General features: G+C 41.7%; 1 protein-coding gene across 4 annotated transcripts in view; it reads right to left on the reverse strand.

The window, feature by feature from the left end:
* The window catches only part of LOC122540028 (corticotropin-releasing factor receptor 1-like), a 345,294-nt gene that overhangs the window by 145,323 nt on the left and 187,333 nt on the right, over nucleotides 1–12,638 (reverse strand). For all 4 annotated transcript variants that reach the window (XM_043675338.1, XM_043675340.1, XM_043675337.1 and 1 more), the window contains one exon: nucleotides 10,447–10,532. In XM_043675338.1, the coding sequence (XP_043531273.1) occupies nucleotides 10,447–10,532 (86 nt within the window). The remainder of the gene's footprint in view (nucleotides 1–10,446; nucleotides 10,533–12,638) is intronic.

A 12,638-nucleotide genomic window follows, 5' to 3' on the forward strand; every position in this document is an offset into this window, starting at 1 on the left:
CTCCCCCCTCTCCTCCCTGACCTATCACCTTCATCTCCTTCCCCACTGACCTATTGTACTCTATGCCACTTTCTCCCCACCCCCACCCTCCTCTAGCTTATCTCTCCACGCTTCAGGCTCTCTGCCTTTATTCCTGATGAAGGGCTTTTGCCCGAAACGTCGATTTTGCTGCTCCTCGGATGTTGCCTGAACTGCTATGCTCTTCCAGCCTCTTGAGATCTGGTATCTGGTATCTCTTGAGATCTGGTATCAGCTTAGTGCTGTTCCAGCACCATTAATCCATGATCTGAATAATCCTCAATTCCACTTTCCTGTCCTTTCTCCACAACCTTACTGATTAAAAACTGATCTTCTTAGCCTTGAATATAGTTAATGTCCCAGCCTCAACAGCCCTCTGTGGTAAACCATTCCACAAATTCACTACCCTCTGAGAGAAGAAATTCCTCCTCATCTCCATCTTAAGTGGACAGCCCATTTTTCTAAGAGTATGCTCTTTAGTCTTAGGCTCTCTCACCAGTGGAAATGACTTTGCACCTACCCTGTCTAGCCCCCTAAGAATCTTCTATATTTCAATAAGGTTGCCTATCATTCCCCTGAATTCCAATGAGTGCAGGTATATCCTATTCAACCTCTCCCCAAACACAGTCTCTTGAGATCTGGTATCAGCTTAGTCAGAGAAGATAGAAACTAGAACATAGAAGAGTTCAACAGAGTAGAGGCCCTTCGGCCCATGATGTTGTGCCGAGCATTTATCTAAGATCACCCTAACCTACATACTCCTCAACTTACTGCCGTCCATGTGCTTATCCAACAGTCGCTTAAATGTCCCAAATGTCTCTGAGTCTACTACCACCGCTGGCAGTGCATTCCACACACCGACAACTCACTGTGTAAAGAACCTACCTCTGACATCTCCCCTAAACCTTTCTCCAATCACCTTAAAATCATGTCTCCTCGTGACAGCCATTTCTGCCCTGGGGTAAAGTCTCTGGTTATCTAATCTATGTACGCCTCTCACTACCTTGTACATCTCTATTAAGTCACCTCTCTTCCTTCTTCTCTCCAGTGTGAAAAGCCCTAACTCACTCAACCTCTCTTCATAAGACAAGCCCTCCAATCCAGGCAGCATCCTCGTAAATCTCCTCTGCACCCTTTCTAAAGCATCTACATCCTTCCTATAATGAGGCAACCAGAACTGGTTCCAAGTGTGGTCTAACCAGGGTTTTATAGAGCTGCAGCAAAACCTCATGGCTCTTAAACTCAATCCTCCTATAAATGAAAGCCGCCTTAACAACCCTATCAACTTGGGTGGCAACTTTGAGGGATCTATGTATGCGGACCCCAAGATCCCACTGTTCCTCCACACTGCCAAGAATCCTGTCTTCAACCCTGTATTCAGCATTCAAATTCAACCTTCCAAAATGAATCAATTTGCATTTATCCAGCTTGAACTCCATCTGCCACTTCTCAGCCCAGCTCTGCATCCTGTCAATGTCTTGTGGCCTGCAACAGCTCTTGACATTATCTACAACACTATCGACCTTTGTGTCATCAGCAAACCTACTAACCCACCCATCCACTTCTTCATCCAAGACATTTATAAAAACTACAAAAAACAGAGGCTCAAGAACAGATCCCTGTGGATCACCACTGATCACCAACTTCCAGGCGGAATACTTTCCACCCACTACCACTCACTGTCTTCTTTAGGCCAGCCAATTCTGTATCCAGACAGTCAAATTTCCCTGTATCCCATACCTTCTGACTTTCTGAATGAGCCTACTGTGGGGAACCTTATCAAATGCCTTACTGTAATCCACATACACCACATCCACTGCTCAACGTTCATCAAATTGTCTTGCCACATCATCGAAGAACTCAATAAGGCTTGTGAGGCATGACCTGCCCCTCACAAAGCCATGTTGACTACATTTAATCAAACTATGTTTTTCCAAATAGTAGTAAATCCTATCTCTCAGAATCCTTTCCAGAAGCTTGCATACCACAGACATAAGACTGACTGGTCTGTAATTCCCAGGGATTTCCTATTCCCTTTCTTAAACAGGGGAACAACATTCGCCTCCCTCTAATCATCCACTACTACTCCTGTGGAGAGTGAGGATGCAAAAATCATTGCCAGAGGCGTAGCAATCTCATTCCTCACTTCCTGTAGTAACCTTGGATATATTTGGTCTGGCCCTGGGATCCAGAATTTCCAGCACATCCACTTCCTTACTATCTATGGGTGGAAATTCGAAGTAAATTGGTTCTTCCAATTTTGGGTAGAAGGAGGTTGTGGCACCAATGCAGACATTCACGCACCAGAATAACAGCTGTGGGAAGGGGTCCCAAATGGTTCTGGAAAAAGAATGCTTTCATATAATCCATAACAAATGCCATACATGGGACGCATGTAGGTACCCTTGACCCCGCATTTTTTTTGAGAAAGTGAGGTGAGTTTAAAGGAGAAATTATTTATTGACATAACAAGTTCAGCCAGGCAGATGCCGGTTGTTCAAAGAAGTATTAGAGAGTAGAAATGCAGTGGAATTAAACATCCATCGTAAAGACGAGGCAGTTAAAGCCAGGGAACTGTAAATTGCTGAAATAAAATCGACTGCCAGGGCGACCACAAGTGTAGCTTGGAATGGTCTAGAAAGGATAGAAAATAATGAAATGCACAAAAACAGAAATTGCTGGCAAACCTCAGCAGGTCTGTCACCAAAAGTCTCTGGTGGCTCAGTGGTTAGCACTCTTGCTTCACAGCGCCAGGGACCTGGATTTGATTCCAGCCTCAGGCGACTATGTGGAGTTTGTAATTTCTCCCCGTGTCTGCGTGGGTTTCCTTCGGGTGCTCCAGTTTCCTCCCAAGTCCAAAGATGTGCAGGTTAGGTGAATTTGCCATGTTAAATTGCCCATAGTGTTCAGGGATATGTAGGTCAGGTGCATTTGGCAGGAGTAAATGCAGAGTAATAGAGTAGAGGGAATGGATCTGTGTGGGTTACTCTTCAGAGAGTCAATGTGGACTTGTTGGGCCAAAGTTTCTGGTAAAATACCCAAAAGGTCTTTCTACCTTCTTGTTGTCTTCTTGCAAGAGTACAGCACCGGCACCCACATCACTTACATCGATAGCCACTTTGAATGGCTTTGCATAATTAGGTATGGCTCACACTGGGGCAGTGGTTAGCACAGCTTTCAGGCTGTTAAATGTCTTCTGACATTCCTCCATCAACTGAAATTTTCTGCAATTTTACAACAAGTCAGTTGGTTGAGAAACTAGACTGCCAACAATCTGAATGAACTTCCGATAAAAAACACTCAATCCCCGGAATTGTGATACTCCTCTCTTCGTCGATGATATGAGTAACTTCCCAAAAACCTTTGGTTTCACATCCCATGGGGCCACCTATCCATGTCTGAAAACATGACTTGGCTTGTTGTGAGCTCACTCTTAGCCAGGTTTATCACCATGCCTGCCTCCCAAAGTCAATTGAACAATTCCGATAGAATCTCCAAATGTTCTTCCATGTGTGACTAAAAATCACCAGATCGTCAATGTACACTGCACATGTGGGGAATGGCATGACTTTAAACAGATATAGTCCATTCAGCATCATGAAAACTACATTTCCTTATCATGATAACTGTCCTGTCGTCCCCACTTCCTGATCCAGCAACCTCTATTTTCACAGCAGCACCTTTGCTTTCTGTTGAAATTTTCATTTTAGTTTTATTTTTATCATTTTTGGTTTGGAACTATTACCTGTGAGCTGAGCACGAAGGTAACATTTGGATGATAAGCAGCAGCGTGTTATAAAGAAAACAAGTAAAACAAACAGGCCTGGCCTGGATGTTCATTTCGGTTCTAAAGATGCATTATGCTCAAACAAGATGGTAGATGTTGGATGTTAGGGAGGCAACCAGTTTAACAAAGAGAAAACAAAGTTTAAATTGGACTTTGAACTATGTTTTTGTCAGAAGGTTTGGGGATTTGAAAACTACAGAACTGCAGTTGGATTGTTCCCTGGTTATCTTCCTATTACTAACTCATTTAAAGTTTGGAGAATAGAATCTCAGTTATAATTATTCAGTGATTATTCCTCTGAGCTTACTGGAAGCTAGTTCCATGCATTGGTATCTTGAGAAACCAAACAAGATGCAATCCCAATGTTTATGGATCATGGAATCTGCTTAAGTGAACTGGCTAGTTGCATCTCATTCACTTATCTTTTGATTTATCCCTTAACTGTGTCAGTTTGTCTGTCTGTCTGTGTGTGTGGATGTGAGAATCAAATAAGATTGGGTTTAAATCATAGGCACTAGTTAGAATTTTGCTCAGCTAAAGCTACTGTATTATTAATAAATTGTTAAAGATTTGTTTAAGATATAAATCTGGCATCTGGAACTGATTATACAAAAGATCCAGTCGGGAAGTATTGAGGTAAATTTTGTTGGTTATAGGATGTTCTAATTGTACTGCTTTGTGAATACAGGCATAAGGAGACTAATTTATTTTGGTCATCTGTCTCCATATTTCTGTCACTTCCAGCATTATGCAAAACACACCTTTCCCTCTCCTGTCAGCATTCAAAGGGACTGTTGCCTCGTGGCACTCTGGCCCATTCCTCTATCATCACCAACAATGGTCACACACCCACAGCACCCTCAAACCAATTACCAGACTCATAACACTTGATGTTTAATTCATCAATGTTTAATGCCCAAAACATTTCTTCCAAGTAAAGCAGTGATTTACTTTTTCAGTTAAGTCAATTAGTCAGAGTCATACAGCATGGTCATAGGCCCTTTGGCCCAACTCATCAATGCTGACCAGGTTTCCTCAACTGGACTGGTCCTATTTGCCTGTGTTTGGCCCATGTCCTTCTAAACTTTTCCTATCCATGTACCTGTCAAAATGCCTTTTAAATGTTGTAACTGTATCCATCTCTATCACTTCCTCTGACAGCTCATTCCATATACGCACCACCCTCTGTATGAAAAAGTTGCCCTCAGGTCCCTTTTAAATCTTTCCCCTGTCATCTTAAACCTATGCCCTCTACTTTTGGATTCCCCTACACTGAGGAAAAGACCTTGGTTATTCACCTTATCTATGCCACTCATAATTTTATAAATTTAAAATTTATAATATTATAATTTTATAAACCTCTTTGAGGTCACCCCTCGGCCTCCAAAAGAATTGCCAGCCTATCCAGTCTCTCCATATAACTCAAACCTTCCAATGTTGGGGGTTAACAGTCAAAGTTTTTGCACTCTTTCCAGTTTAATAGCATCTTTCATATAGGAGGGTGAGCAGAATTGTATTTGGTGCTCACAAAGTGATCTTCTTTACATGAGGAAAACCAAGTGCAGGTTTGGTGATGGCCTTGACTACCAGCTTAACCTCAACCTTCTGGTCATGTGCGATTTCAGTACACCATCTTGTTTTCGAGCTCACATTTCTATCCAAGGCCTGCTCCAGTATTCCAGTGAAGCCCAGTGCAAGTTGGAGGAACAGCACCTCATTTTCCGCTTGGGTATGTTACAGCCGTCAGGACTCAATGTTGGGTTCAACAATTTCAGACCATGAACTTTGTTTTCCATTTTCATGTTTTATCCCCTATGTCTGTACTTTGTCTTCATGACTTGGTTTTTAATTCAGACCTGAACATTACTCTTTTATTTCCTTGACCATAAAATCTATCACATTTTCACCTGTTTCTACAGTTCCAAACAGAAAACATAATGAACTCTCAACTTTAATTCTATTGCTTACTCCACAGATACTGCTAGACCTGCTGAGATTTTCCAGCACTTTGGTTTTATTCCCAATCCTTGAAATCAGTATTGTGAATCTCTTCTGCACAAACTGTGATGCCTTTACAAAAGCATGATTCCCCGAGCTGGATACAATACAGCTTCGGAGGCTGAGAGGCAACCTGACAGAAATATTTTGAGGCATGAATAGGATGAATAGTCTGATTCTTTCACCCACAGTGGAATTATCAAATAGCATGGAACATAGTTTAAGATAGGAGAAAGTGAAGACTGCAGATGCTGGAGATTAGAGTTATAAAGTGTGGAGCGGAAAAAGCACAAGAGATCAGGCAGCATCCGAGAAGCAGGTGAATTAATGTTTTGGGCATAAGCCACATTCTTGATGAATGGCTTATGCCTAAAAGTTGATTCTCCTGCTCCTTGGATGCTGCCTGACCGGTTTGCTTTTCCATTGGCACATTTTTCAACATAGTTTAAGATGACAGGGGAAATGTTTAAAGATTCAAAGTTTGGGAGAAGATTTGTAGCTCGGGTGCTCGTTGTTGTGGTTCTGTTCACCGAGCTGGGAATTTGTGTTGCAGACATTTCGTCCCCTAGCTAACGGTCCACATCCATGAACACCAACTAGCCACGAAACCAGCTCGGCGAACACAACAATGTTTAAAAATGTTGTGCAAGTAAAGGGTTCCACACAGAAAGTGGTAGGTGCTTGGAATATGCCAGGAGAGGTTGTAGAAGCAGAGATAAGGCACTTATACAGAACAGGTAAGTAATACAAGGATATGGACGATGTGCAGGCAGATGGCATTTGTTTAGAATGGCATCATGGTCAGCACAGACATGGTGGGCCGAAGGATCTGTTCCTATATTGTACTAATTTATGTTTTAACACTCTAGTTGAAATGAACCAGTAATTTATACAGGTTAATCATAACTTTGTTTTTATAAAGCTCATGATCTAACAGGCTTTGTTAACTACTCTTCCCATCCACCAATCACCTTCCAACTTTGCGTACATATACTCAGTTGCCCTGCTCCTGCAGCCTCTTCAGAATCATACCTTTCATTTATTATCTGTTCACACTCAATTGACTGAAATTAGCTAATTCACACCTCTGCATTAAATATAATCAGACACTTTTCTGCCATTACACTAATTCATGACCTTCTGCATAGTCCCCTTGACATTTCACCATTCTTTCAAGTTTCATCCAAATGTTGAAATTATGTCATGTACAAAGGTCAATAATACTTATCAGAAAGAGCAAGGGTCCAAACCTGACCCCTGGGTCAATTCACTATCAACCTTTCTCCAACTTGATAGACAACTGTTCACCACTCCTGTTCCCTGTTATTCTGTCAATTTTGCATCAGTTGTGTCTTTATTTACAAATCTGTAGGATGCAGTTTTATCATGTCCAGAAGTTGGACACAAGAATTTAGATTGTCACAAGGGAGTGCTGCACCATCAAAGATGCTGTCTTTTCACTGTTATGATTGTATTTTTGAATGAAAGCCCCATCTGGTCTCTCGTGTCAGACTTCAAAGATGCCATAGCACTGCACTGAAAACAAGCAAATTTTTACAGTGTCCTGACCAAACTTGACTCCCTACTCAACATTACAAACAAAAACTACCGAGTTGCTAATATGCTGCGTATACCTTGTTACACAATTGCAGACTAACACATTATTTTATTTACTATCCGATGTGAAAGTGTTGACTCAAACTCACCAGCACATTACACACTTTCTTCTTAAGACTCTTAGAAACTTATTTGTTATAATCCTTCTTGTGAAAAAAAAGTTCAGAAAATTCCTAAAACTTGAGATTTCATGAAGAGGTTTGTCAGCAAGATGAAAATAAATGGGTATAATTAATTAATTGAAAATTGGGCATTAAACACATACAGCTTAGGTCACCTCTCACTGCAGATGTTCCCAAGTCACTGACCCATTTTCAAGGAATTTGAACAAGCCACAATTCTGGAAATATCATGGGTTACTCTCCACCTGCCTGAATGAAACAGCGCCAACAACACTCAAGAAGCTCAATAGTATCCAGGATAAATCAGTCCTTTGATTGGGACCAGATCCACCACCTTAACCATTCATTCCATCACCCACATGGACATAGTAGCTACAGGTGTAGCATATCCAATATATAATGCAGAATTCATGACAGTCTTCAATGACCTTGATATCCATACTGATGCCAAGATCCTTCTGACTCTTCTGTATCTCCCTGAAACTTGGACTTCATATCGACTCCACCTCAAAACCCTGGAGAAGTGCAATCAATGCTATTTGAGACAGATTCTCCACACCAGCTGGGAGGATAGGCATACTGACATCAGCAGCATTAAAGGAGTCAATAGCATCAGCACTGAGGCCACAATCATCCAAAAACAAATTCCAGAGGACCAGCCGCATGCTTACAATGTCAGAAGCCTGACTGACAAAGCAAATCTTATTTGCCCAGCTCAAGGAAGGCACTTGAATGAGAGGCAGACCCAAATGCCTTTCAAAGGCTTACTGAAGGCTTCCCTCCAGAAATGCAATGTAGACGTCAACACCCAGGAGACCCTCACTCAGAAGAAACAGACTTGTATGAAGAGATGCAATTTTCGAGAATACCCATCAGCAAGAAGAAGTATGGAAAAGGAACCAAAGAAAAGAATGCTAAAGATCTCAAGACCAAGGACCACTTGCACATCCTGAAAAAGCTTGCTAAATATGTGGTTGGAGATGTGGCTCTAGGATCAGGCTACTTAGCCACTCAAGAACCTATAGAAACCCACGACCAGTGACACAGAATTTCTTAGAGTGTTTGCAAAGATTCGTGGTTCAGCTTGTGGATGAGGTCAGATGTTTCATCACCTCACTAGATGAAATCGTTAGCACTTCTTCAATAAAGTATGGTGCTCTGTCCCGCCTGGTATTTGTCTCTGTTTGTTGGGAATTCCGGTTCTGCATCTGTGTGGGACCAAGTCAACGTGTCTATTGTTTGAGTTCCAGTTGGAGTGCCAGGCTTCAAGGAATTCTCTGGTGTGTCTGTTTTGCTTGTGCTAAGATGGTTACATTGTCCCGGGTGAATTTGTGTCCATCATTGTCTGTGTGGTTGGAAATGAGAGTGTGCTGGTTGAGTCTGGCAGTGGTAAGCTAATGTTAGTACACTCATTTGGTCGGTTTTCTTCCTGTTTTTCCTATGTAGTGTCTTTCACAGTCCTTACAGGGTATCTTGTAGATGACGTTCATCCTGTCGGATGTGGGTGTCAGGTCTTTAACCTTTGTGAGGAGCTGATGGAAGGTGTTTACTGGTTTGTGGACAATTAAGATTCCCAGGGGTCTGAGTAGTCGGGTAGTTATCTCTGATGTGTCTTTGATATATGGTATGGTCACTATCATGTCTGGTCATGTCATGCTTTCTTCTTTAAGTTTTTCCCATAAGTACCAGAGGATACTGCTCTTGGGGTACTTGTTCTGCCTTCTGGAATTCTAGGTTGCTTGCCCATTTAAACAATGTCCTAATGCAGTTCTGTTTGTGGGTGCTGGTGTGGTTGCTGTTATAGTTCAGTATCTGATCTGTATGGGTGTTTTTCCTGTACACACTGGTCTGGAGTTCACCAGCATGTGTGTGTTGCACTAATATGTCCAGGAAGGGGAGTCTCCTCTATCTATTATTCTGTTAAGTTTTCCAGTAGAGTTAAATTATTCCAATTTCTTCTTTCTTTTGTTTATAGTGTGCGAATAAAGTGTGTTTTGCTTCAAATTTGGTAGTTTGACCAATCAAATTATATCCAGAACACAACAGGTGGCATTTACCTCCAAAATAAGAAACAGTTAGGGTTTACACTACCATCTGAATATTTTGAGGAGGTCTGATTTAGTCGATAACAGCAGCCAAAGAAAAGGATGATTATTGGAGAATGGTTTGGGGATTGAGATAAGGGCATGTTGGCAATGAGTTTCAACAGGTCTTAGTTTTGATCTGATTTGGAATTTGGATCTGTGTTTGGATCTGAGGTAGATCCGTGTTCAGTCCAAGAGGAGGTTGTAATGTCTGTTGAAAAATGTGGTGCTGGAAAAACACAGCAGGCCAGGCAGCATCCGAGGAGCAGGAGAATCGACGTTTCGGGCATAAGCTTATGCCCAAAACGTCAATTCTCCTGCTCCTCGGATGCTGCCTGGCCTGCTGTGTTTTTCCAGCACCACATGTTTCAACTCTGGTCTCCAGCACCTGCAGTCCTCACTTTCTCTGAGGTTGTAATCTCTGTTAGGGTCAGAGTCTGATTGGAATCTATATATCCTCAGTACAGAAAGTAGAAAGCTAGAATTGAGCCCATGGAGGAAGTAGAATAGAAATAGATTCTGGTCTTCAACTTTTAGATAGAAAGGAAATGAAATGCTGTCAACAATGCAGGTTCCAGAAATAAACCTCAATACCAGATGCTGACGCTTGGTATTAGTTCCCTTTTTAACAGTTACATACTGACTACCATTCCACTGTCCACTTCAGATTTCACGCTGACACATAGAATTATTGCCTTGATTACATGCACACTAACCCCTGGAGTTGCTAAAGATGTGCATGTGAAGTTTCTGAGAATATTGTAAAATTCTCTCTTTCTATGCTATTCATGCCTTTTTAAACATTGAAAGCAGCACAAACCTTTTGCTGCAGGATTGGTTGGCACTGGGAGTAGTCAATCCTGCTTGCCCAAGTTCCATTCCCGAAACATTCTCTGAACACACTGTCTGTAGGAAAATGAGAGAAAATTTGTTCTAATCATTCACGAGAAACTGACGTTAACTTACATGTATTATAGCGTGCCTCTGTTTTTGAGGAATACAAGAACATTTTAAAAGAAGCAACTGGATCAAACCATTTGATTTGTCAATTCTGTTCTACCATTTACAAGGATTTTTTTTCACTCCACTTTATCATATTATCACCATTTTCCTCAATTTCCTTAAGAGTCCACGGTCAGGGGTTTCTGATGTACACTGGTAATTTGTATCCATAAGCACTTCGCCCACTTCCAGATGTTTGCTATCAGTCACAAGCTTGGATCAGACACCTGATGGGTTCTCCAAGCACTGATGCAGAGGGCTTCAGCCTGACAATTTCAAAAACCTTATGCCTTCATCTCAAACCAAATATCTGTACTGCAGAACCTAAACCCAATCTGAGTACTTTATTTCCTGTTTTAACTTACGTTTCCTGTTGATTCCTTCTGAGTGATTAACAGTTGCTCACTTAGTCTAAAGTACAGGGTTCACATTAATAACGCTCCTGATTGGAAATGTTTATGGAGTGGTGAGTGGGGGGGAGCTAGCGATCCAGAGTTGCACATTTAAAACAAAGATGAGGTGAAATTCTTTCACTCGGTGTCATGAGTCTTTGAAGCTCTCTTCTAGAGAACACAGTGGAAGCTCAATCATTGAATATTTTTTAAGGTAGAGGTAGATAAAACTGATTAAGTGAGGTATTGAAATGTTATCAGGAGTAGGCAGGAGTAAAGATTTGGGATTATTGTCAGATAGTCATGATCCTATTGAATAGCAAAATTCCTCGTTTGTGTGCTGTATGCATACAGGATGCTGAATTTTACTCACTACACATTTCAATTAGGCAAGGTGTAAAATCAATCCTCAATCACATAACCAATCCACAATCACATCAACCAATCCCCATTCACATCAACCAATCCCCAATCCCCAATCACATCAACAATCCCCAATCCGCAATCACATCAACCAATCCCCAATCCCCAATCACATCAACCAATCCCCAATCCCCAATCACATCAACCATTCCTCAATGCCAGGTTTCCCAATGGCAGAGTTCTAGTTTAATGGTCACACATTGTCAGCGAATTTCTCTCCCATCAGTCACAGAGATCAGAGTTCTGCATCTGATTTATAGGATATCTGATGTAACTCAATGTATGAAAAAGAATTAATCATACAATTCAAAAACACACGAGTTTTCTTTGTGGTGGACTCACACACAGACTGTGCAGTGAAGACTGGAATTATAGTGATCCTCACCTAATTTTAACAGCTTTAAGGCTTTAATGCCTTCTAGTTAAATCCTTCATGATTTTACTGGATACAGGACAGATTGAGGTGAGGTGAGATGAGGGATGGGTAGGTTTAGGATGGAGCAGGTAATGGTGTGAATGCTATAAAAGGTTTGCACTAATCAATTTGAGTCCGTATAGAATAATATATAAAGATTGAAACAAGCAACTACTTCTCAGGCTCAATGACTCCTTTTCTTGCTAGGGGACCAGAGACTTTACAACAATATTAACAATTAATGTATCTCCGAGAGTTCTAGATGTATAGGGTCATTGTAGCACAGAAGGAGGCCATTCAGCCCACTGAATCAATGCCTGTTTGTATCATTATAGAACATAGAACAATACAGCACAGAACAGGCCCTTCAGCCCACGATGTTGTGCCGAACATTTGTCCTAGCTTAAGCACCCATCCATGTACCTATCCAATTGCCGCTTAATGGTTACCAATGATTCTGACTCTACCACTCCCACAGGCAGCGCATTCCATGCCCCCACCACTCTCTGGGTAAAGAACCCACCCCTGACATCTCCCCTATGCCTTCCACCCTTCACCTTAAATTTATGTCCCCTTGTAACACTCTGTTGTACCTGGGGAAAAAGTTTCTGACAGTCTACTCTATCTATTCCTCTGATCATCTTATAAACCTCTATCAAGTCACCCCTCATCCTTCGCCGTTCCAACGAGAAAAGGCCGAGAACTCTCAACCTATCCCCGTACGACTTCCTCTCCATTCCAGGCAACATCCTGGTAAACCTTCTCTGCACCCTCTCCAAA

The sequence above is a fragment of the Chiloscyllium plagiosum genome, chromosome 33, assembly GCF_004010195.1.
Source record: "Chiloscyllium plagiosum isolate BGI_BamShark_2017 chromosome 33, ASM401019v2, whole genome shotgun sequence".
NCBI classification, from domain to species: Eukaryota; Metazoa; Chordata; class Chondrichthyes; order Orectolobiformes; family Hemiscylliidae; genus Chiloscyllium; species Chiloscyllium plagiosum.